Source organism: Meles meles, chromosome 4 (genome assembly GCF_922984935.1).
Source record: "Meles meles chromosome 4, mMelMel3.1 paternal haplotype, whole genome shotgun sequence".
In the NCBI taxonomy this organism is placed as follows: Eukaryota; Metazoa; Chordata; class Mammalia; order Carnivora; family Mustelidae; genus Meles; species Meles meles.
In genome coordinates this window covers 53,971,726-53,996,374 of record NC_060069.1, presented here as the reverse complement: position 1 = coordinate 53,996,374, position 24,649 = coordinate 53,971,726, and the positions used below count along the sequence as shown (strand labels likewise).

The 24,649-nt window shown below is 42.5% G+C and overlaps 1 protein-coding gene across 7 annotated transcripts in view; it reads left to right on the top strand.

The window, feature by feature from the left end:
• Positions 1–24,649, top strand: part of MAP3K13 (mitogen-activated protein kinase kinase kinase 13) — a 173,839-nt gene that overhangs the window by 136,878 nt on the left and 12,312 nt on the right. For all 7 annotated transcript variants that reach the window (XM_046002119.1, XM_046002122.1, XM_046002120.1 and 4 more), the window contains 7 exons: positions 3,794–3,985; positions 7,312–7,470; positions 9,441–9,599; positions 10,039–10,147; positions 17,075–17,184; positions 17,985–18,101; positions 18,792–18,929. In XM_046002119.1, the coding sequence (XP_045858075.1) occupies positions 3,794–3,985; positions 7,312–7,470; positions 9,441–9,599; positions 10,039–10,147; positions 17,075–17,184; positions 17,985–18,101; positions 18,792–18,929 (984 nt within the window). The remainder of the gene's footprint in view (positions 1–3,793; positions 3,986–7,311; positions 7,471–9,440; positions 9,600–10,038; positions 10,148–17,074; positions 17,185–17,984; positions 18,102–18,791; positions 18,930–24,649) is intronic.

The following is a 24,649-nucleotide window of genomic DNA, read 5'->3' as shown; positions in this document are numbered from 1 at the left end:
ACTAAGAGGGCACCCTGAGAAAGTTTCTCCCCGCCTCAGTGATCCCTTTTCAAGTAATGCCAAATACTCAGCTTTCTAAGTCTAATGACAGTTGAATTACTGATGAGAGTAAGTTTTATGCTATGTTTATGCCACAAAGTAGTTGTTTTCAAGAGTGTATGAACATATCTTTCTAGGCCGGACTATTTTCATAATACGGCGGGGATCACTAGCAAAAGGGGAGGCACAAAGGTACATTGGTGGCAGTCCTCAAACCTGGCAGTGTTGAGCCCTAAATATGTGTAATGTCTTCTGCCTCTTACCTGTCCCTTGCCAGGCTTCACATTCTCTTGCCAGCCTTCAAATTCTGCCCCAGCCTGAAACCAACAAATGAGGAGTGGCTTTACAGGAGGGAAGGTGAAGAACAGGAAAGCCAGTCTTTAGGTGGAATGACAGTTAGAAACTAGAGCTTCTTGGTATGTTTGATATATGTAGTTCAGTCCCAGAAAATAGTGTGACTGATGAGGCTACCGCTGAAAGGGGAATAATTTACAATCTCTCCTTCCCGAAAGTAGGAGGAACTTCTCCCAGCTCCCAAGAGGGATCTTCTCATGATAAAACTCTCATTATAAAGGTAAACACGTCATGGGATCATTTTTCAATGGAATCACTCTCCTCCTAAGGAATAGAAATCTTGGGTACGGATTTTGTACAATGGGTTTAAATGAGCTTGATGCTGAGTCTTGATTCCCAAACAAGACCCCTTCATGGAAAGGGAAAGAGATGTGGAAAAGAAGATAAGCATCCAGCTGGGATACTAAATGGAGCGCTTGGACGCATCTCCTTGGGGAAGGGACATGCATACAGTGGGCATGGGAGAGAGTTTTGGTTGCCCTAGTGATTTCATCCTTTGTTGCCCTGTTAGGGCCAGGAGGATGTGAGGTGAAAATGAAATGCTAGAGAGACTAATTATACTCTTTCCAAAGATGATACATTTCCAAAGACAACAGAAGGATTATTTTTAAGCAGACAGTCTCCCAAGAGATTCCTTTTCTTCCTCTTACTTCACCAAGAAAATCATCCCTTCTAGTATGCTACATCCTAGATGGAAGAAAGGGTCTCTCACTTAACTTCTGTTGAAAAACTTTCAAGCTTCAATCAGTAGGATGCTGAGTTTGAGACACTTGATAGTCTACAGATTGGCATGGCTTTCTGGCATCCTGATGTGGGCTGGGCTATCTGTTCCAGGTATGAGGTCTTTCCAGCAGGTTGTCCTGGGTAACTAAAGGGAGAGATGTGTTCTGTGAGAAGCTTGGTTTTTCCTTCCTTTCTTTTGCTTTCTCCTTTTTCTTTGCAACGTTTTCTGTACCTCATTCTCCTGACCCTCCCACCTACACGTACAGATTCCGCATTTTGGACACGTATGGCCGTGCCGGTGCCCCACTTTTTAGGCTGAAGATGCTTGAATAGTCTTTACCTCTACATGGAAAACAATAGTGAGACTGTGTCCCTGGTTCATTACCGCATGCTCTTGAGGCATTGTGCAGTGTTGTGTTTGCAACCATCTGTGCCATGTGTTGCTTGGCCAATGAATCATTCAGGACCGTCTGGAAGATACGAAGGCATGATTAGATTTTAGTATGTCTCTCTGGATACTCATTGCTGTGCTTACAGCTTCCTTCGAAGTAAGAACCGTGTACAGAGGGGGAAGCGAAAGAAAAGAATTCTGTATTTTTTTTCCTTCCAATTTTTTGAAAGCAATCTTTTCGGAAGACCTAATCTGACTGTTCCTAATGGAATTGGGTGCCAAGGGGAAGAAAAGGTAGCAATTAGAAGTCATTAGAGAGCTGCTATTTATAGCCACTGAGAAGCCTTGTCATACATAGTACCAGGTTGATGGCATGATTGCTTCTCATTCATCAGTCAAGAAAGGTGAAAAGCACGTAACATATCACTCTTACCCCTTTCTGCCTGTTTGCGACAAGTTAAAACATGGTTGACTAGGATGCTGGGTAGCTTCAAGCCAATATTTATTTTGATATTCTTAAGCACATTACATTATCCCAGCCTATTCTTTGTTTTCGTGTAATGAAAATTAAATTGTCTGATTATGGTTGTGGTCTATCTGGGCTCTGCCAAGTTCTCCTAAGAGTCAAGTAACAGAAACTTGAAAAAAAATTTTCATTAGAAATAAAGATGAGAATTCTGGGTAGCTTGGAAAATGATAAGAGAGTAATAGGAATAACTCTGTGGCATTTGACAAGTGTGTCACGGCAGGGAGAATGAAGACTAATTTTACTTCTTCATAACCTCTGTCATTCTGGGACATTCCCCTGGTCGCAAGCTATGGCCTCTTCATTGTCTCATCGCTTACAGCTGCCTAAGAGAGAAGACATGAATTTGTAGCTGGCTGAGGACTTTAGATGGGCATCTTGTAGACAGAATACTCTCAGCTCCTCTAGAAAGTTTTGAAAGAAGGTGTACATACTATAAAGAGATGGGATACCGAGAACTGCATGTGATAATTGTCTTCTTTTCTCATCTTCAGAACAAAAGTGTGAAGTTAATTATTGTTACTTTTCTAGGGTAATGTTGATACAGAAATCCCCAACCTGCTTGTGTATACAGGAGTTACAAAGCACAAAGGGAGGGCAGTGTAGCCTAGTGAGTGGAAAGAGCATAGGCTTTGAAGTTAGACTGGATTTGAATCCAAGCTCTGACACAGGTGTATCACTTTCCCTCTCTGAGCCTCACCCGTAAAAATGGAAGAGGTCATATGCATTGTGCAATGGCTGGGGCAGATTAAATCAGACAATTAAATAAGCATGGAACATTCCTGACGGAGGAAGTTCTTCCATGTTAGTTCCCTTCTTCCCACCCCGTGCACCTGCTCACGTTTGTGCAAAGGGTTTAGCAGCAAAGAAAGTTAAGGTGAAGCTAAGAAATATTTGTCAAGGATTTGCTGTGAACTTCTTGGCCTCCCAGTAGAAAGAAAAGAACCTGAAGACCTTTCCCTTCAAGGAGTCTATCTATAATCTGTGTAGGGAGAGGAAAATTGTGTATAAAAAACGAATGGCTCCTGCGTAGCATAGGAATTTAGAGACAAGAAAGATCTTCATGGACTGGAATTATCGGGAAAGACTTTGTGGAAGATACAGGAAATAAAGGCAATGTAGAAATATGTTACATTGTATGATATTGTTTTTATTCTAAACAGTAATGTTTTTCAAAGACTATATAGTACAGAAAATTGACTCATTTTTTAGTCCTCAGTCTAGTTATCTTAAATTCGATAACTTAAAATTCAACAATTAATACAAAAATAGAAGTATTTTATTTGGATTCTCTCTTTCCCTACCCTATATATAGAACCTTTTATTTAATTTTAAAAGGAAGATATTTCAGTTATTCTTAACAATCTGACACAACACAGTACCCGGCCTATACAAGTCAGGAAACATGCTCTTTGTCCCAAAATGGAATGGCCCCACAGAGAAGCACTGGTACAGCACAACACAGAGATAATCTGGAGTGAGCAAAATGAACTAAAATTGTCTGAATGAATAATAGAGAAGCTTGTAGACTAGAGGGGATTTAATGGTACTTGAAGAATCAGGAAAGGTTATGCCTTATTATGCCAATATTATTTCGGTAGAGAACTGGTCTTAATCATTAAATTTATTAAATATTCTTAAAATCGTTAAATTCATTAAATATTCTTAAAATATGAATGTGTAAAATAGATATAAATATGTATACAGGTACATTTGTATGTATATGTGAATTTATAAACATATTTGTGTTTTCTTGAAAGGGGTGTTTGTACTCAGGCCCCCTGTTACTGCATCATCATGGAGTACTGTGCCCATGGACAGCTCTACGAAGTTTTGCGAGCCGGCAGAAAGATCACACCGCGATTGCTAGTGGACTGGTCCACGGGAATTGCAAGTGGAATGAATTATCTGCACCTCCATAAAATTATTCATCGTGATCTCAAATCACCTAAGTGAGTTTGGGAGTTCATTTTTCAGCCACTTTGTTTTATTGCTTTGAAATAAGGGAATTTTATCAAGCCCGGTTGAGTTTTTCAGACATACTTGCAGTTGAGTTTAAATCGGCACAGTGGGTAATTCTGTTTGCGTGTTTTTTGGATTCTCGTTGACCAACTTACTCACCTATACAGCAGACAGCTCCGAGCACCTGGCACAAGTTTTCCCTTTGTGTTGCTTTTTAGTTGTGCAGCTGTAAAACGAGATTCATTATTAACTGAAGTGTTCACTCTTGATCATCCCAGATAATTAATGCCACGTTTTCCCACCTTGAAGGCTGGATTTGTGTTAAAAACTGAGTTTCAGAAAATAGGCTAAAAATGCATGAGTAAGAGACTGAGGCAAAGAGAAAATAAGAACGTTAGAACTAAAGCTTGCTCACGAAAGACTCTGTACAGTTGTTAGAGGTGGACTGTAGATTTTGACTTTGACTTTCAAAGAGTCTAAGCAAAGAAGGAAATAAATAGTCACAAGGCTCACAGTGTCCGTAAGATAATATAAGCTGGCTATTTAAGAGAAACAGGGTTGTTTCTAGTGATCTGTTATCAAAATGATTCTTTGGCTGTCAATAACCACTTTTAAGAGGAGTGCTTATTCACTTCCCCAAACCACATCAAGGGAAGAAAGGAACTGATAAAATGGTGTATTTCATTGTAGCTCCTGTTTTTAAGCATTTTAAATTATCATTTTATTTTATTTTTAAATTTAATTTTATTATTTTTTATTATTTTTATGTATTATTTTATTATTATTTATTTATTATTTATTATTTCTCACCACAGTTTGGTTTAGAGAAGCAGAGAGGAATTAATCTTTTTTCAAAAACAGGTCTCTGTACTTTCATGGTTTATTGTATTTTTTAAAATATCCATTATCACATCTTCTTTGATGTTGGCAAAAATTGCATGGGGATAGTTGCAACATGCATCATCCTTCTTATTTTATATAAGCGACACGAGGGACACCTGGGTGGCTCAGTTGGTTAACAAGCATCTGACTCTTGATTTTGGCTCAGGTCATGATCTCGGGGTAAGCTGGGCATGGAGCCTGCTTGTGATTCTCTCTCTTTCTCTGCCCCACTCTCCCCTTCTCCCTTTCTAAAAAAGAAGGAAAAGAAAAAGAAAAATGAGGGCTCAGAGCCCAAAGTCCTGGCGCTAGGACTTGAGGCCAGAACTTTGAGACCTGAAGCCCCCGACTGCTTCCTACTGGAAGGATTCACAGTGGTTTCTGCCTCCTGTCCACGGGAGATAAAAATCAGTCTTGATTATAAACTTTCAAGCAGCTCTTGTTTCTCACCCTCGTTCTCTGCCATGCTTACCGTAGTCGTTAACTCCCTGAACAGCCCCCTCCTTCCTTTACTTGCAAATAAACTTATTATGGTCTTCATTCCATCTGCTCACATTCTGACACAACCTGTTGCTTTCATCATCCACTACATACACACAAAAGACACGAAACACTTGCCACAGACCTCTTTGAATGGTCTCCTTCCTAACCACCTTGTTCCCCTTAAGAATTAACTGTAGAGGAAGAAGTCAGGAAGTTTTAGAATGTATAAAATCACATGCTACTTTCTCTAGCTCCTGTCATTTAAAGATTAGGGTAATAAGTTACGCAGGGAGACTTTCCCTGTGTTATCAGCGCTCCCTTGAACTTCCGGCAGCCTTGGCCTCTTTCAGTTCCAAGCTGACTTTGAGAAGACAAAGATCAGTCTGGCTTGCTTTAAAGACAAATGTCATTACCCACATTAAATCTTGGGCTGGGTGACCCCAGCTTTGTCTCAGAGAAGACTTTATACAAGTTCTAACCTCATGTGCCCTCTAGTCTCTCCCCATGCCCATTCCCTCAAAGTATGTACATTCTACATACCAGGGGCAAAACCGGGGGTCAGACACGGAGGAAGGTATTATAGAACAGTTGTAAGCAGAGCCATTGGGTGACTAGAGAGCCGTGTGACACCGGCAGGGAGAGGGGCAACTGCGAAGTCCCCAGTTCAGAGAAGGGAGCAGAGAGATTGAGAAGTTTTCTGTTTTCTAGCCACCTCAATTCTGATACCTTGAATATCAAGCCCCCTTCTTATGAAGAATAGGGCTCTATCATTAAGCCTCTGAAACCCTAACTCATTAATATTCTAAAGTTCCAAACAGGTTTTATCAAGTGAATTCAGTCCAGTTTATTCTGGATTCGACTGGTACCGGATTGTACTCATCTTTAAGGCTAGAAAGCAATTTTCCCCAGGCCACAATTCAGATATATACCATGAAAAGACAAACATGACTTGTGTGAAATCTACATAAGCCTAAATTTATTCCCGTTTTTCCTTATCAACATTGGTGGAATCCCAGCATACTTGTTAACCTTTTAATGTAAAAATCCCTAGTGTCGTGGTCCCATGTGTGATTTTAGTTGGCCATCATTTAAACAGTGTTTTAAAAAGAAGTGTTTTTCTTAGTGGTTTGTCTGAGACTGACAAGGGTAGAAACCAGTATTTTTTGAGCATGGGTGCTTTATGTCTCTTATCTCCTTTAATTCAAATGAAAATACCACAAGGCCATTTTTATAGGCCCATGATTCCTTATCAAAAACTCTTGGAGGGGGCGCCTGGGTGGCTCAGTAGGTTCAAGTCTCTGCCTTCTGCTCAGGTCATGGTCTCAGGGTCCTGGGATCGAGCCCCGCATTGGGCTCTCTGCTCAGCAGGGAGCCTGCTTCTTCCCTCTCTCTCTGCCTGCCTCTCTGCCTACTTGTGATAGGGAGAGATCCCTATCAAATAAATAAAATACTAAAAAAAAAAAAAAAAAAAACTCTTGGAGGATTTCGGAAAAGTAACATAGTACATTGCCTCACACACCAAGCAGAGTCTAGGACAATACTCTATAATGAGCCTCAGATGAATAAAATGAGTTTGCTTGGTAATAGATGAGAAAATATTTATACACGGTGTGCAGTTTTCTGCACGCTTGAATCGTGGGTCAGTTACTGGGACCTGAGTTTTCTCCATCTTATGACGAGAAAACTGGCTTAGGAGAATCAGGTGAACTTGGCGGTGGTCACAGAGTTAGCAAGTGGTGGAGGCAGGATGAGACCAGACAGAGAAAGCCTGCCGTGCCGTGCAACCTCATGTGTGCGAATGATGCTCTGTCTAGCCTAGACCTACCGCCCCCGTGATACTGGAACCCGCAGGCTGAATTCTGCAAGGTAGGAGGCAGCACACGAAGTTGCCGGTTATGGTCATGATTCGTATTAGTACTAATGATTTGGATGTTCTCTTTATTTCTTTTTAAAGTGTTTTGGTGACTCACACAGATGCAGTAAAGATTTCAGATTTTGGCACATCTAAGGAACTCAGTGACAAAAGCACCAAGATGTCCTTCGCCGGTACAGTGGCGTGGATGGCACCAGAGGTCATACGCAATGAACCCGTCTCTGAGAAAGTCGATATATGGTGAGCAGTGCCATCTGTCCCGACGAGAAAGCCTTCCCCACTGCACCCTCGCCGCTCCCAGAGTCCTGTCCTCCTCCGGCACTTCTGCTTTCCCAAAATACTCTTTAGTGTTACTCACTGATGGTTGATTTCAGACTCCTGTTGTCTGAGTCCCTACCCAGTGTCATGATGAACGTGGTGAGAAGGATTGAGAGGGGAATTAGGGTGAATATCTATTTAGTAATTCATCCATTTGGGAGGGCTTCACAGAATATGCTGAACTTTCTGGCAAATGGGAAGTTTACTTCAAATAAGCATTTAGCATAGAAATCTTTGGGAAATATATTACATAATTCTTACCTTCTTAAATACAGTGAACAAAGTTTACCTACTTTTGGTGCCTCAGACCCTCAACATATCAGTGAGTACTTTTCTGGGATATGGTTATGTGCTTTAGAGCTATTTGAAGTATATCTTAGGGCTGTTTGCCCTTTTAGTAAACATCCCCAATGAGCTATGCTTATTTACTTTTTGGCCTTTTTAAAATCCTTATCACCTTTTCCTTTGAGATTACGAATCTTTACTATTAATAGCATATTTCCCTGTGGTCACTTTTCTTCCATCCTTAAAACTGGCTACTAATATAACTTTTAGGCTTAAAACCAAAATAATAGCATATGTTAAAATTACATGTAACACCAGAGTAAGATAAAGGAGAAATGTGGGATCATTTGTAACTTGGGTAATTATCACCAACGTACCCTCCTTTGGAATTATACCAATTAAGTCTACGGCCATACCACCCTGAACGCGCCCGATCTCGTCTGGAATTATACCAATTAAGTTCCCAACAGAAATGTGTTTTCTCAGTCTCACCAACAAAATGTGCTCACTTTCTGGATTTTTGCCAACCATCTAGGTAACACATGGTATCATGGGTACAGATTTTTTTTTTAATATTTTATTTATTTGACAGAGAGAAATCACAACTAGGCAGAGAGGCAGGCAGAGAGAGAGGAGGAAGCAAGCTCCCTGCGGAGCAGAGAGCCCCGACGTGGGGCTCGATCCCAGGACCCTGGGATCGTGCCCTGAGCCGAAGGCAGAGGCTTTAACCCACTGAGCCACCCAGACGCCCCTCATGGGTACAGTTTTAATGTGTGTTTCCCTTCTAGTAATTATAAGTTAGGTTGTACTTTTTTTTCCTATTTTCATAAACCATTTGTAATGTCTTATTTGTGAAACATTCTGATCCTTTACTAAGCTCTCTGATCTTGAGCCCTATCAATTTATCAGAGTATTTTATATATTAAGGAGATTAGACTTTTGTGTCTATGAATTATGGGTACTTTTCACATTTTGTTATTTTGTTTGTGGTGGAATTCCTCCTCCCTGCTGGATTTTTATTTTTTTTAAATGCAATTTAACTGATCAATCTCTCCGTTTGTGGCTTCTGGATTTCATAACTAGAAAGCTTTCACCACTCTAAGATTAGTAAAAAGAAAAAAATTTCCCATGTGTTCTTTCAGGAGCTTATGGTTTCATTTTTTCTTTTCACATTTGAATTTTTGATTCATTTGGAATGTTTCTTGGTGTGAGATGAGCCATGGATTTAATTTCCCCCCCAGTTGTCTCAACAGCACGTACTGACTTGTCAGTGCTCCCACGCTGGTTTGGGATGCCACTTCCATCATATACTCAAGTCCTGTATATATCTAGCCCATTTATGGATTTCTGTTCCCTTCCGTTTGTTTGGCTGTCCACTCACACACCAGAGTTAATTACCGAAGCCTTAGGATATGTCTTAATATCAAGCAGTGTTGGTTACCCCTCACTGAGTTTCTTTTCCAGAGTTTTCCTGGCTGTTTCTGTTCTTCTTATGAAAGTCTTGGAATTTAGGAACTGGATATACTTGATTAAACATGAATAAAGAGCTAACGTACAAACCAGTCTTTCTGCATTGTCTTTGGTGCCTGTTCCTGGTACTACTGTAGGTCTTTTGGAGTGGTGCTTTGGGAGCTGCTGACAGGAGAGATTCCTTACAAAGATGTTGACTCTTCAGCCATTATTTGGGGTGTTGGAAGCAATAGCCTGCACCTTCCAGTTCCTTCCACTTGCCCTGATGGATTCAAAATCCTTATGAAACAGACATGGTAAGAAATCTCTTTCTCCCAAGATTCTCTTTGACCTCCTTCCTCAAAACCACATTTAAAATTTCTCTGAAACCTTAGGGAAGTCTCCAGTATGGATTTAGACTGAATCACCTGGTTAAAGCCTGGCAGACTTGGAGTCATTGATAAATAAAGAACTTGGTATATCCTGAAACAAATAGGCCTTAGTAAATGATGGCCACAATGACTTGACGAGTCCTCAGGGACTGTTCTTATCAAACAGGCCACTGATCCTGGAGATTTCCATTTATCATTACAGGTACCTCCTGGTTACATTTTCCTTTTGCTCTTTAGTACGTGCACGCGGCCCGAGATAAAGCCATGCGTGGAGCCAAACATGTTTTCCATAAAGTAGAATAAAATCTCTGTGCTCCCAGACACACCCTCTGCAATGCACAAGCTGTCTTTTTTTAACTTGTAGGCAGAGTAAACCTCGCAACCGGCCTTCTTTCCGGCAGACGCTCATGCATTTAGACATTGCCTCTGCAGACGTTCTTGCTACCCCCCAGGAAACCTACTTCAAGTCTCAGGTAAGTCTGAAAGCTTTCCTCCTGTGTACTGAGTGCATAGGCAGAGAGCGCTCGATGAGAAAGAGGGGCTTAGAACCATTCTGAGTCTTAACGATTCTAGGGCTCCAGTCGTGAAGCAATAGCTATGATATGTCACACATGGGGAATCTGGGAGTTTTTTGAACACTTAAGATACATCATTATCTCAGGGCACCTGGGTGACTCAGTGGGTTAAAGCCTCTGCCTTCAGCTCAGGTCATGATCCCAGGGTCCTGGGATAGAGCCCCGCATGGGGCTTTCTGCTCAGCAGGGAGCCTGCTTCCTCCTCTCTCTCTCTGCCTGCCTCTCTGCCTACTTGTGATCTCTCTCTGTGAAATAAATAAATAAAATCTATTTTTAAAAAAAAAGATACATCATTATCTCATTTGAAAGGAACAGGTGTCGGAATGTGATCCTCCAAGTGGTAAAATTGTTGAAAAGAAAAAATGAATGTATTTGAACTAAAATCAGGCACCTGGCTGGCCAGTTGGAAGAGCATGCAACTCTTGATCTTGGGATTGTGAGTTCGAGACCTACGTTCGGTGTAGAGATTACTTAAACAAACAAACAAATAAACTTAAAAAAAAAAAAAAAGGAATTACTGCCAACTTTCATGAAAGGATTGCTTCCCTTGAAGGAGAAAATCTAAAGTACAGAGGAGGGAAGTTAAGTACCGGAGAGAGCCCAGGATAGAATTAGGCCCTTTCCCCTGACTCTGTGCGTCACCTGTTAGCACCAGATCAAATGTAACTTAATGTATCTGTTAGCCTTACTGTCTCACAGACCATTCCAGACCTACGGCTTCAAACACTCAGATAAACTCCCTCAGAACTACTAACACTAGTGCTGTCTATTCAGGTACCTATATGTATGGGGCACGAGGAGAGCAATCTGCCCAGTCTCTGTGTGAGTGTTCAGAAAAAGACCTGGGCCCTTCCATGAAATGAAAGAGAATAACAGTGAGTACTTTCTAGGGAATCTCTCAAACTTTAGACTATGGTTGCAATTACAGCTTTGCTTCCTTTACCATAAAAGTATACATACCACGGTTTGGAAAAGCAGTTTTTGGTGAGAGTACTAAAGTCACAAGCCATCGAAACAGTCAAACTGTATGTACTTGGAAAACTTCAAAATGGAAACGATTCTACGTGAATGCTCCCAGGATGTCCCTCCTGAAGCCAGGGCCATCTCTTCCGAGTGCCCACCGTGTGCAAAGCACTGTGTCGTGCCACAGAGCACCCGGACCCAGTACCCTCACCTGCACAAACTGACTTTTACCAATATGTGCAGCAGAGAGACTGAACTCAGGAAAGTTTCTTTTGAAGCAAGAATATGAAGGGGAGAAGAAGAGGAAGGAAAGGAAGGGGAAAACATTACGCTGGACATCTTTTTTTTTCAGCGTAACAGTATTCATTGTTTTTGCACAACACACAGTGCTCCATGCAATACGTGCCCTACGCTGGACATCTTTTAAATATTAATTCTTCCACATGTTTCTCCCAACATAAAATTTTACCTCTCCTTAAATAGCCCCAAGTCTGCTAGGTGTGCTAGTTCCTAGGATTATTTCAGGTACTTAACAAGCTGGTCTGTCTCTGGGTCTGAAATTCAGACTCTCTCTGGCTACTGATAAAATATTTGGGAACTAGCTACGGAAGTACTGAGAAAAGCAACACACTTGAGTCTAACCCTTGTCCTAGGATCTTGGGTCAGTCACTAAAATTCTCTAAACCTCAGTGTACTCATCTAAACCCTGGAGATGATCATCTCTTCTCGTCCTTACGTGGTTTTGGCTAGGACCCAATAAGAAAATAAAAATGCAACTGTATTAGAAACTAAAGAATTACTCGAGTGTAAGACATCATTTGTTGCCCGCGAAGCTGCAGAAATGAAGCCTTCTTTGGGTTGGTACATTCTGGTGAACTCCTGAGACTGATAGGTGGCTGCCTGGGAACTCCGCTCCCCAGTGTTCTGACTCTTGATGCCACTGGGATGGGGAAGGAGCTGACAGTTTAGCACCTGGTTTTACTCCTTCTGCAGTCTCATGCCTGAGGCCTCCCCTCCCCCGGCCCGAGAACAGAGCCCAGGCTGCATCAGTTACCCATCAGTGGTTGGTAGTCTTCGGTGCTGCCTTTTCCACCAAACTCTCCATCAGGAGCATGCCAGGAGCCCAGCTGACTGCTTCCCCTGTTTCTCAGCAGCAGCTTCCGTAGCACAGATGAACATAGCAGCCGATTTCACCCCAGCATTTGATTCTGCCGAAGCCGCTGCTTCTTTCCCAGACAGTAACTTATTTCTCCAAGGAGGCAACTACTGGTCTTGTTATTCAGTTGCATTTGTTATCAGTTTTTTGTTTGTTTGTTTTGTTTTGTTTCTGGTGAGCTCTGCGCCCAGTGTGGGGCTTGAACTCACAACCCTGAGATCGATAGTCACATGCTCTGCTGACTGAGCCAGCCCCAGCACTGGATATCAGTTGTTAGAAACATTTTGCTGGGGTCCCAGATCGCCACAGCTGGGTGGGCCATGGCCTCCACCTCTAAGCTCTCCCCCCACACTCTGCCTTTGCACCATTCTGGTTCCCTTTTGAGTACCACCGTGAGCACCCAGAAATTCAGAGGCTGCGAACTGCAGACACACGAAGTTCATTAGAGGGACAGACAGTGCTCCTTAAGAGTACTCTTGTCATGGCACCCCCGGCTGGCTCAGTCGGAAGGGCATACAGCTCTTGATCTCGGGGTCATGAGTTAGAGCCCCACGTGGAAAGATTACTTCAGTAAATATTTAAAACTTCAGAAGGAAAGAAAAAAGAGAACAATTTCATCATGAGCAAGTAGGTCCTTAGGCAGAGGCCGGCACTCACCAGGGAAGGGAGTCAAGAGGATTGTTGTGCCAGTAAAGGTTGGACTCGAGGACCTCTTAAGTCTATTCTGACTCAGAATCTCTGATTTCCTGCTCCTTAGCCCCCCAACATCCTGCTTCTCTATCCAGCTAGCCTGGAACTGGCTGCACTTCTTTTTTTCCTTTTTAAAAATTGTGGTAAATACAAATAATGCAAAATTTGCCATTTTAACCATTTTGAAGTGTACAATTCACTGGCATTAATTAAATTCACAACATTGTGTAATTTCACCGCTGTTTCCAAAAGTTTTCATCACCCTCTTAAGCAGTCATTTCCCATTTCCTCCTCCCCTTGACCCCTGGTAATCTCTGTTCTACTTTTTGTCTCTGTGAATGTACCTGTTCAGTGTACTGATTGAATAAGTAGAAGGCTGGAAAAGATGAAAACCTTTTAGACGGGATGGCCTTTCCCAGGCCTTACCTAGGACTTAAAAAGACTCCCATTAATGGTAATAACCCAAGTGTCACTGGATTTTTCCCTTAAGCTTATCTTGTGAAGCAGCCTGTACTCCCTTCACCCCTCATGCATTGGGGGGGGGATCCCCAGTGAAGAGTGGGGATCTCAGTAACCTCCTAATAACTTCTGCTCTGCTTTCCACTGACTGGCAAGACACAGCAGTCTCCTGCTAATGTCTTCTAGGTATTACTTTGTGAGTTAGCTCTGTTTTCTGCTACAACACCGTAAGCCCATCCGTTGGATGCTGCCATAGCCCAAGGCACTGCCCTCACCCATCAGGAGCTGCCATTTCCTCCTGTAACTACAGCTCTGGACTTCTTGATTCCAAAGCTGCACATTGTTCTATCTCCCCAATGAACTCCTTTCTCTGTTGAGTTACACTTGGTTAAAGGTAACAGAGAGCCCTGCTGGTTACAGCCCAGTGTTTTACGGATATTTTAATGAAACACTGGGAAGTGCTCCTCCATTCCTATGATGGTGGCTTTGTCATAGGTCAGGGTCATGAAAGATTCCTCCTTCTCTCATGCCGCATTTTCTCTCAGAGGCACCTCAGTCTCTGTGCAAATTTGCTTCCAGCCTACCCACCTCCCATTTCTCCAGCTGTGCCCAGACATGTCTGAACTGAAGATTAAGTGGAAATTGGAACTCCTGTTATATAAAGATTCTAAGCATATGGAATGGAACTCCAGACTTAGCATCTACCAGTAACACCATAGCTTTGGGGGAAAAGATATTGTCATCAGGACCTGGGGTTTTCCCACACATCCTGTTCCCTCTTCATGATTGGGGGCGGGAAGGGAGGACTTCTTTTTGGAAATCTACTTTTTTCATAGGTTTTTTTTTTTTAATTTTTTTAAAAAATATTTTATTTATTTATTTGACAGAGATAGAGGTCACAAGTAGGCAGAGAGGCAGGCAGAGAGAGAGGGAGAAACAGGCTCCCCACTGAGCAGAGAGCCCGACGCGGGGCTCGATCCCAGGACCCCGAGATCATGACCTGAGCCGAAGGCAGAGGCTTAAACCACTGAGCCACCCGGGCGCCCCTTTTCATAGGTTTCAATCTTCGAAAGGTTCTCTTTAAATTTCCATTCCCATCAGGAGGTTTATTTCCTCAAGGTTTTCAAGAATTAAAAAGAAAAGAAAAAAAAAATCTGTTCATCTGATTCCTGACCACCAGAGGGAGATATTCCTTTTCCTGGTACCTTTACTTTAGGTACCTGTACTGGTGTCTTCTGATCCGTTTTTGCATGAAAGAGGACTTCAAGGCCCAACCCTGGCCCTCTCTCTTACCTTTTTTGGTCTAATAACTCCCGATTGTCAATCTTAGGCTTCTCAAAGCTCACGTATTCTTCCTTCAGACTTTGATCTGATGATGACAAGAACGTCATTACTGGAGGCTCAGCCAAACTTCCATTTATTTCTTAAGACTGTCAGACTGTTACCAAACAGGGCACTGCATTCTGGATCTGAGTTTCTGATGACCTTCACTTTCTGATGACCGTCACTTGCTGATGACGTTGTTTGGCAGGTTTGATCCCAAAAGTCAACTGACTGACAGAAATCTTTCTCCAATGGTCAGTCAAGATATATATATATATATATATATATATATATATATATATATATATGAAGATCTAGCATATTACAAGCAGATAAGCAGGATGATCACTTTCTAAATAATTACAATATGATTTCCTTTATTTTTTTTAAATTTTATTTATTTATTTTGACAGAGAGAGATGACAGGTAGGCAGAGAGGCAGGCAGAGAGAGAAGAGGAAGTAGGCTCCCCGCTAAGCAGAGAGCCCGATGTGGGGCCCAGTCCCAGGACCCTGAGACCATGACCTGAGCTGAAGGCAGAAGCTTTTAACCCACTGAGCCACCCAGGCGCCCCATGATTTCCTTTATAAAAGTAAGTGAGAGGGGCGCCTGAGTGGCTCAGTCAGTTAGGCATCTGCCTTTGGCTCAGGTCATGGTCCCAGAGTTCTGGGATCGAGTGTCGGGCCCCCTGCTCAGTGGGGAGTCTGCTTCTCCCTCTGCCTTTGCCTGCCACTCCCCCTACTTGTGCGTACATGCACTCTCTGTCTTTCTCCCTGTCAAATAAATAAATAAACTCTTCAAAAAAAAAAAAAAGTAAATGAGAAACAGCAAATTTGGGGAGAAACCTTCTATAATTTCAAAATTACTTACACATAACTTCTTCCATGATCTAGAGAAATAATTTTAAACATGAATCTTGAGGTAATAGAATAGTTCCAGAGGAAGAATATATAGAGGAATTTAGTTATACATCTAGCCTTCATTGGAAATCAATTTCATTAGCTTCTTGGAATTGTAGTTTATATGTAATTTGAGGAAACATCTCCCTTAGCTGTTTTCTAGAAACTACCTATAGACTATATTCCAGCAGATGTTTTTCTACTGCCTAAAATTTAGATGACATTGGCCTGGAATTTCATGCCTTGTGGAAATCCCAGTGTCGTAATACATCTGTGAATTCCTGGGAGACTATAATTTCATGGTCACTCTCGCTCTGCCTTCCTAAAATTTTTGGGCTCCACCCCCTCCATCTTCTGGTTGTTCCTTTATCTTGTCATCTACCCAGACATGAAGTTCAGCACCGTCCTTGATGTCTAAAAAAAAAAAAAAAAAACACTCATCCAAAATCAAGGTGAATGTCAGAGACTTTACTAAAGGTTTCAGAAATTGGAAGAGGCTTACATTTTGAATAACTGAAGTCACATATTTGATATTCATCCCCATTCTAAAAATTTTGTCAAACCACTACATTATTTAGCCATCCTTTTTCTCCTCCTCTTCTCTTTTCCTGTTCTTTCCCTCACTCCCCAATTCCTATAGAATTCCCTATATTTTTACTCCCAAGTCCTACTGTGCATGCCCCTTGGGTCATGTACTCCAGATATTTTTTTTCAAGATATTTTCCTTTTTTTTTTTTTAAAGGTTTTATTTTTTCATGAGACACACAGAGAGAGGCAGACAGAAGGAGAAGCGGGGAGCCCAGTTAGGGCTCAATCCCAGGATCCCAGGATCATGACCTGAGCCAAAGGCAGACGCTTAACGGAATGAGCTACCCAGGTGCCCCAAGATATTTTCATAACAAAGTTACCTCAGAGAAATTCCGGTGCCAGTGTAAACACGATCATGTTCTCACTGGCACGTACTTACAGCAGATGGCTAACAGAGCTCCTCTTTTTGACCGGACCATCTCAGCCACCATCTTTACTTGAAACTGAGCTCTCTTGTTCCAGAGGTGACGGCCAGTATGCCAACTGTGATATTTCTGGTGGCCAGTATGGCAAGGAAATGGGAAAAAGACGGCATCCCGTGCTGGACAGAAAATGAGGTCATGGTGTGGGAGTGGAGGGTGCCGAAGCATGAGCTAGTCTGCCATCAACTCATATTTATCGAACATTTGTCCTGTGAGGCTCTTCAGTAAAAGCAAGTGGGGTAATACCATCCTGCCGGTGATCCTCTGGCTCTACCAGGGACTGAAACTCCTAGAGTACTAACAAAGTCTCATCTGTCCTCACTCAGGCTGAATGGAGAGAAGAGGTGAAAAAACACTTTGAGAAGATCAAAAGTGAGGGAACTTGTATACACCGATTAGATGAAGAGCTGATTCGGAGGCGCAGAGAGGAGCTCAGGTGGGCTGCTCCCTCCTTCTCCACCTCATCCCATCCCCACATCTGCAGATACTGGCAGGAACTCGCTTTTGTGAATCGCCGTTTCACCTTCTACACACCTTTCACCTCGGCTACTTACTGTTAATTCTCTTTAAAAGTTACCCCCAGAGTTGGCCCCACTTTACCCCGCTGTCCCGTCCTCTCCCTGCAGCCTTGTTATCCTTCTTTATTATAGCTCTGCAGCCAGTGCTCCTGGAGCCGGGCTCTTTCTTCATTCGGTGCCTGTCCTAGGTGACATGGAGGGCAGCACTTCCTCTTTATAAGAGGAAGTTCCTGGTCTCAAGATGCTTATGACTGATAAAGGGGTACAAAATGTAGCCATAGATAACCACCGTATTAGGGCAGGATCTGTGCCCTAATAAGTACGGGGTCAGGGGTCAGCCTTATTGGCATATTTCCATGAACATGACTATATTATACTGTATTCTTGTTAAGGTATCGTCAGTGGCACACAAAGACTACACATTATACACAAATCATGGTCCGATTTTTATCTGTGCCCCCCGCCCCAGCTATTCAGCGTGGCTGGATATGGCCCCTAAGGATAAACGAAGCGAAAGCTTGAATTTTCCATCTCCCACTCCATCTTGTCCGAGTCGTTACCTCAGACACGGGACCCTTGAATTTAGACGGCCCTCAGACAAACGCTTTTGAGATAAACCATCCTGGTTCTTATTCATTGGAGCTGTTCTTTGTCATCCCCCCCTTCCCCCTGACCCCCCAGGTAGTCAGCTTTGCTGATCCTCTCTTTTCTTTGATAGGCATGCTCTGGATATTCGGGAACACTATGAGAGAAAACTTGAGCGGGCTAATAATTTATACATGGAACTGAGTGCCATCATGCTGCAGCTAGAAATGCGGGAGAAGGAGCTCATTAAGTATGTATCCAGACTTCTGTCTGTCCTTCCCGAGTTGGGTCTATCAGTCAGCCCAAACGCACTGTTCTGCCATATTGCTGCTCCTCAAAACTAAAATGGCAGATGCTTGAGTCATTCACCCAGCATTCCTTAAGGGACGTGCTATGCCTTCCCCGCATGAAGTTTCAGTTGAGGGGAGTTGCTGCAGAGCTTGTTATGGAGGAATGTGCCCTTGACTGGCATTTGCAACTTCACCCCGCTGAATGGCTCCGAGAAGGGGTCCTCATCTCGAGAAAAGCTTGGTGTGGATGAGGGGGAGCCTTCTGCCCACTGGGGAAATAAGGTGGCTGATGAAAGTGGTTTAAGGGATTCTTGACAATGACAGGAGACCCCGGTCAGTGGTCCTGACCAAAACCATAACCGAAAATAAGTAGGTCTTCTATCATCGCCTTGTGTCTCTCATGAGATACGTTGGGGGAGGGAAGGTGAGCCCCTGAGCACACCAGAGAGTGGAAGAGCACAGCAAAGTCCAGATTAGTTGAATTGAGCATCTTTTTTTTTTTCCTTTTTAACCTGAATAATAGTGTTGTTATTCAGATAGTGTATTTCTATGGGTGTCCAGAATCTGTGAGAGGAATTAGCCTGTGGAAACATCCTGCCCATCTTTCCTGTCTGCAGTGACTGAGCTGTGGCTTTTCCTCTCGTCTGCAGGCGTGAGCAAGCGGTGGAAAAGAAGTATCCCGGAACGTACAAACGACACCCCATCCGTCCAATAATCCACCCCAACGCCATGGAGAAGCTCATGAAGAGGAAGGGCACGCCTCATAAATCAGGGATGCAGACCAAACGGTGAGACACCGGTGCCAACCTGACATTCAGAGAAAGGGGAAAACATCCCCCCAAAAATACATGATCCCATGACAGTGTGTCTGCTCTGTAGCTCACCGTGGGCACACTTGCCTCCAGAAAAAAACAGAGTAGGAAAGTGAGAGGATGTGTCATGAACTCTAGGAATCTAGTTTTCACTCTCTGAGACATAGATACTTCTCGTCTTAGCATGGCATAGGGAAAAGAGAAATAAACGGAGGGCCAGGCCGACGTGGATTCCAATCCCAGCTCTGCCTATTGGTATAAGCCGTATAATGTGGACCATGTCATCTGCCCTCTTTCAGCCATGGGAAAAATGGTAGAATGATCACACATGAGATTTCTTTTTCTTTTTCTTTTTTTGACCCCTCCAGCACAGAATTGGGTGGGTCATCATAATTCTTTTGTTTCCTTTGCTTTTGGAGACATATCTTGGAAGAAGTTGCTGTGGCTGATATCGAAGAGGTTACTGCCTATGTTCTCCTCTAGGATTCTGACGGATTCCTGTCTCACTCACGTTGAGGTCTTTAATCTATTTCGAGTTTATCTTTGTGTACGGTATAAGAGAATGGTTGAGTTTTATTCTTCTACATTTAGCTGTCCAGTTTTCCCAGCACCATTTATTGAAGAGACTGTCTTTTTTCCACTATATATTTTTTCCTGTTTTGTCGAAGATTATTTGACCAGAGAGTTGAGGGTCCATATCTGGGCTCTCTACTCTCTACTCTCTACTCTCTACTCTGTTCCACTGGTCTATGTGTCTGTTTTTTATGCCAGTACCACGCTGTCTTGGTGATCACAGCTTTGTAGTAAAGCTTGAAATCAGGTAACGTGATGCCGCCAGTTTTATTTTTGTTTTTCAACATTTCCTTAGCAATTCGGGGTTTCTTCTGATTCCATACAAATTTAGGATTATTTGCTCCAGCTCTTTGAAAAATACCGGTGGAATTTTGATCGGAATGGCGTTAAAAGTATAGATTGCCCTAGGCAGTATAGACATTTTAACAATGTTTATTCTTCCTATCCAAGAGCATGGAATGGTCTTCCATCTTTTTGTGTCTTCTTCAATTTCTTTCATGAGTGTTCTGTAGTTCCACGAGTACAGATCTTTTACCTCTTTGGTTAGGTTTATTCCCAGGTATCTTATGGTTCTTGGTGCTATAGTAAATAGAATCAATTCTCTAATTTCCCTTTCTGTATTTTCATTGTTAGTGTATAAGAAAGCCACTGATTTCTGTACATTGACTTTGTATCCTGCCATGTTACTGAATTGCTGTATGAGTTCTAGTAGTTTGGGGGCGGAGTCTTTGGGGTTTTCCATATAAAGAATCATGTCATCTGCGAAGAGAGAGAGTTTGACTTCTTCCTTGCCAATTTCGATACCTTTTATTTCTCTTTGTTGTCTGATTGCTGTTGCTAGGATTTCTAATACTATGTTGAACAAGAGTGGTGAGAGTGGGCATCCTTGTCGTGTTCCTGATCTCAACGGGAAGGCTGCAAGCTTTTTCCCATCGAGGATGATATTTGCTGTGGGTCTTTCATAGATAGATTTTATGAAGTTCAGGAATGTTCCCTCTAGCCCTATACTTTGAAGCGTTTTAATCAGGAATGGATGCTGGATTTTGTCAAATGCTTTTTCTGCATCAATTGAGAGGACCATGTGGTTCTTCTCTCTTCTCTTATTGATTTGTTTTATCACATTGATTGATTTGCGAATGTTGAACCAACTTGCAACCCAGGGATGAATCCCACCTGGTCATGGTGGATAATCTTTTTAATGTGCTGCTGGATCCTGTTTGCTAGGATCTTGTTGAGAATCTTAGCATCCATATTCGTCAGTGATATTGGTGTGAAATTCTCCTTTTTGGTGTGGTCTTTGCCTGGCTTGGGGATCAGGGTAATGCTGGCTTCATAAAAAGAGTCTGGAAATTTTCCTTCTGCTTCAATTTTTTGAAACAGCTTCAGGGAGAATAGGTGTTATTTCTTCTTTGAAATTCTGGTAGAATTCCCCAGGGAATCTGTCAGGTCCTGGGCTCTTCTTTTTTGGGAGATTTTTGATCACTGCTTCAATCTCGTTACTAGATATCGGTCCATTCAGGTTGTCAATTTCTTCCTGGTTCAATTTTGGGAGTTTATAGTTTTCCAGGAATGTATCCATTTCATCTAGGTTGCTTAGCTTATTGGCATATAACTGTTGATAATAACTTCTGATGATTGTTTCTATTTCCTTGGTGTTAGTTGTGATCTCTCCCTTTTCATTCATAATTTTATTAATTTGGGCTTTCTCTCTTTTCTTTTGGATTATCGTAATTCTTATTGTAGGCAACATTGGTCCATGTGTGTCCCACTTTCACATATTCATTTAGTTAGTTCTTTTTAATAATGTAATAAGTGCCTGTAAATCCATTACCAGAAACAAAAGAAGGGGCTTTGATAATGACCTGTACCTCACCATGTAGGGCCCCTCATTCTATTCCTGCATGGGCTTTTGGTGAAGTTTAAATAAGAGAAATGTGAAATCACCTTACAAATCACAGATGCTAAAAAACGAGTTTTTGAATAGTTAAAAAAATAAAAGATTGCCCTTTCCTCTAATTACAATGCATTTTCCTTATACTAGTTTAGTCTTAGAATGCTCTTCCAGTCAGTTTTTATTATCAGGCCATTGCTCCCAAATAATGGAGAGTGAACTCTATTCTAGCCAAGTTAATACAAAGGAAAGAAATGTCCCTAAAACCTGGGATGTAGACCAAATGTTCTACTGCGGAATGCAGTAAGAATAAAGATAATGACAAAATGCAAACCAAGAATGTATTTTAAGTCTTTCAGAATGGCAGTCATTCTGAATAAGGCCATTCTACCCCAGCATGACTAATACAATGCTAAAACTACTGAAGAGTAATTACATGGATTAATCCAGTTTTGCTTTTACTTCCCACCCGTGATCACCTTCTCGTCAAGTTCTGAGAAATTGCAGGTGTCACCTGGCAAAACCCTCTGAGGATCCCAACACCTCTTTTCTTTTAATGTCTTAATTGGAGACAGAGTTCACCTGCTGGCTCCTCCCTGCATTCTGCTACAGTTAAAACTAAGAGCTTTTGAGAAGAAAATAGTACTGTTTCATTCTTCAAAATGTGAGCGCATGTTTACTTTTAGTGTTGGCTATGAGGAATACGTTTGGAAGTTTGCCACCACCAGAAGATGCTTAGTAGACTAAGCATGCAGGAAGACAACCTGGAATGGGTCTTTGAGCTGCAAAGCATTCTGCTCTCGGTTGATTGGCCCCTGGAAGATGTCAGTTTCACATTGTTCGGACAGTCCAATGATTAAGTCAGAAGTCCAGTGACCTGGGAGGAGATCAGAGAGGAAAAACCATCCATCATCCTTTGGCCTAGGTATCAATGTGGGTTCAGTTGGGGACTAAAAAGAAGAGAATCAGAGTTCAGTTATGGATCCAGCAAGCCTGTTACAAGTGAGTATAATCCAGTACAGTGGTCTAAATACGTCATAATAAGGAGAGGCTCGGGATGGGGTTAAGAACTCTGCCTTAATGTCGGAAGACTTGGGTTCAAGTTGGGAGTTCCGCCATGGGCTCCCTTTGGGATGGACACAAGCCAGCTAACCTCTCGGATCCCTCAGTACCCTTACCTGTAAAATGAATATTGGAAAAATGAATAGTCGGAAACAAGTGTTTTATATATTGTAAAGTGTTTTGTCAACTGTGAAGTACGGTGTCACTGTTATTCTGTGATTTTTGCACAGCCAGGTTCCATAAAAGCAGCCTTCATCTGACTTAGATACTTTCACCTCCTCTTCCAGGTCCTCCTATAGCCAGTCACTGGATAGGTAGGTGCCCCTAACTGGGCCTTGGAGGGCTCCCTTGCCTCAATAAAAGCCCCAGGACCTCCTCAGTCCATGTACTTTTTATGGCAAAAGATGACCACAGCTGACCACAGAACCATGCACCTGGGACAGGAAGGTGCTCACAGCAGCACAATACTGTGCCCATCCTATCATATACCAATGTTACCAGGAACTTCTATGCTAAGAGGAGCCTCTAAATGTTCTCTTGAAAAGGAAAAAAAAAAACCCATCTCCTACACCCTGATGCCGACTCATTTTCTACGAGCCCTACTGTTCAAATGTGGTCCTCAGTTCAGTGTCATGAGAGAGTGTGCTGGAAGTGCAGACTGTTGGGCCCCATCCCAGACCTGACCGACTCAGCCATTTAACTAAGGTGATTTGTAGGCCTGTTGAAACTTGTTATCTGAATCTCCAGTAAGCCAGCCCGGGGATTAGGAAAGACTTCTTGTGTGGATTCTGCCAGTGAGAGACCATTCTGCACTGTGAGACCATGAGCCACTTTGGGTTTCAGTTTCCTCATCACATAAGGTAGAGGTGGGACTGTATCTGGGGTTTTCAAGCAAGGTCTGGGACACCCTAGGGCTTGCACAGACATCAGGGATTGCTGCGGAAGTAGAGAGGAAGAGGGGGGGGGGGCGCCCAGCGGGGAGGGACTTTGCTCCCCTCCCACAAATGTCCCACTGTATCTGGGGTGGAAGAGGGTAGTTTGCAATGTAATTGACATGTAACATCATATTAGTTTCGAGTGTACAACATAATAATTCAGTATACATATATATTATGAAATAATTGCCACGCTAAGTCTAGTTCACATCCATTCATCACCACGAATAGTTATATATTTTTTTCTTGTGATAAGAACTTTCACGATCTCTTAGAGACTTTCAGATACACGATACGGTACAGCTAACTCAAACCATGCAGGCTTGAACTGCATAGGTCCACTCGTATGTGAGTCTTTTGCAGTGCAGTACTGTGAGTGTATTTTCTCTTACGATTTTCTTAACATTTTGTTTTCTCTAGCTTGCTTTAAGAATACAGTCTGTAATACACATCACATACAAAATATGTATTAATCAACTGTTTATGTTGTCAGTTAGGCAGCTGGGCAATACTAGGCCATTTTTAAGCTTTTTTGGAGTCAAAAGTTATACCCGGATTTTTGACTGTGCACATCATCCGAGGGTCAGTTGTATCATTACCTATAGCCTCCAGGCTGTACATTATATCCCAGGACTTTTGTGGTTTATAACTGGAAGTTTGTACCTTTTGACCCTCTTCCTCCATTTCACCCATTCCTCCATCCCCCACCTCTGGCAACCACTAGTCTGTTCTGTTACTATATCTATTTTATATACTGAGTTTCTCGAGAAAAGGATTCTGTTGTTAAAATAAAGTTTGGGTCAAAAAATATAATAAAGTTTGGGTCCTTCAGCACTGTAATCTGATGATTTGTGTCTAGTCCCTAAGAAGGAGGTAAGTGATGGTGCTCTCTGGTATCCTCAAGTCTCTGCCCGTCAGTCCATCAGTTCAGAAACCGTTTATTGTTTACCTGTGCACCATGAAATCAGTGCTTGTGACGTGTACCTTCAAGCCCTGGCTTGCTCTTGCACACAAGCTACACGACCAGCCCAGTGAGCACTCGACAACAGACTAGGAGAGGAGCCAGGACCACGCCAGGCCGCCCCTCGCAAGCCCTTCTCTTGCTGGCTCTGTCCAACCTTCTAGGCTCTGTACTCCCCCTCCTCAATCCCCACCCCCTATGCCCCCTTCCTTAAACATGTTTGAATACTGAGAGTCAGCAAGGCTCCCTGCTAGTGTCCTTCCCATACACAGAT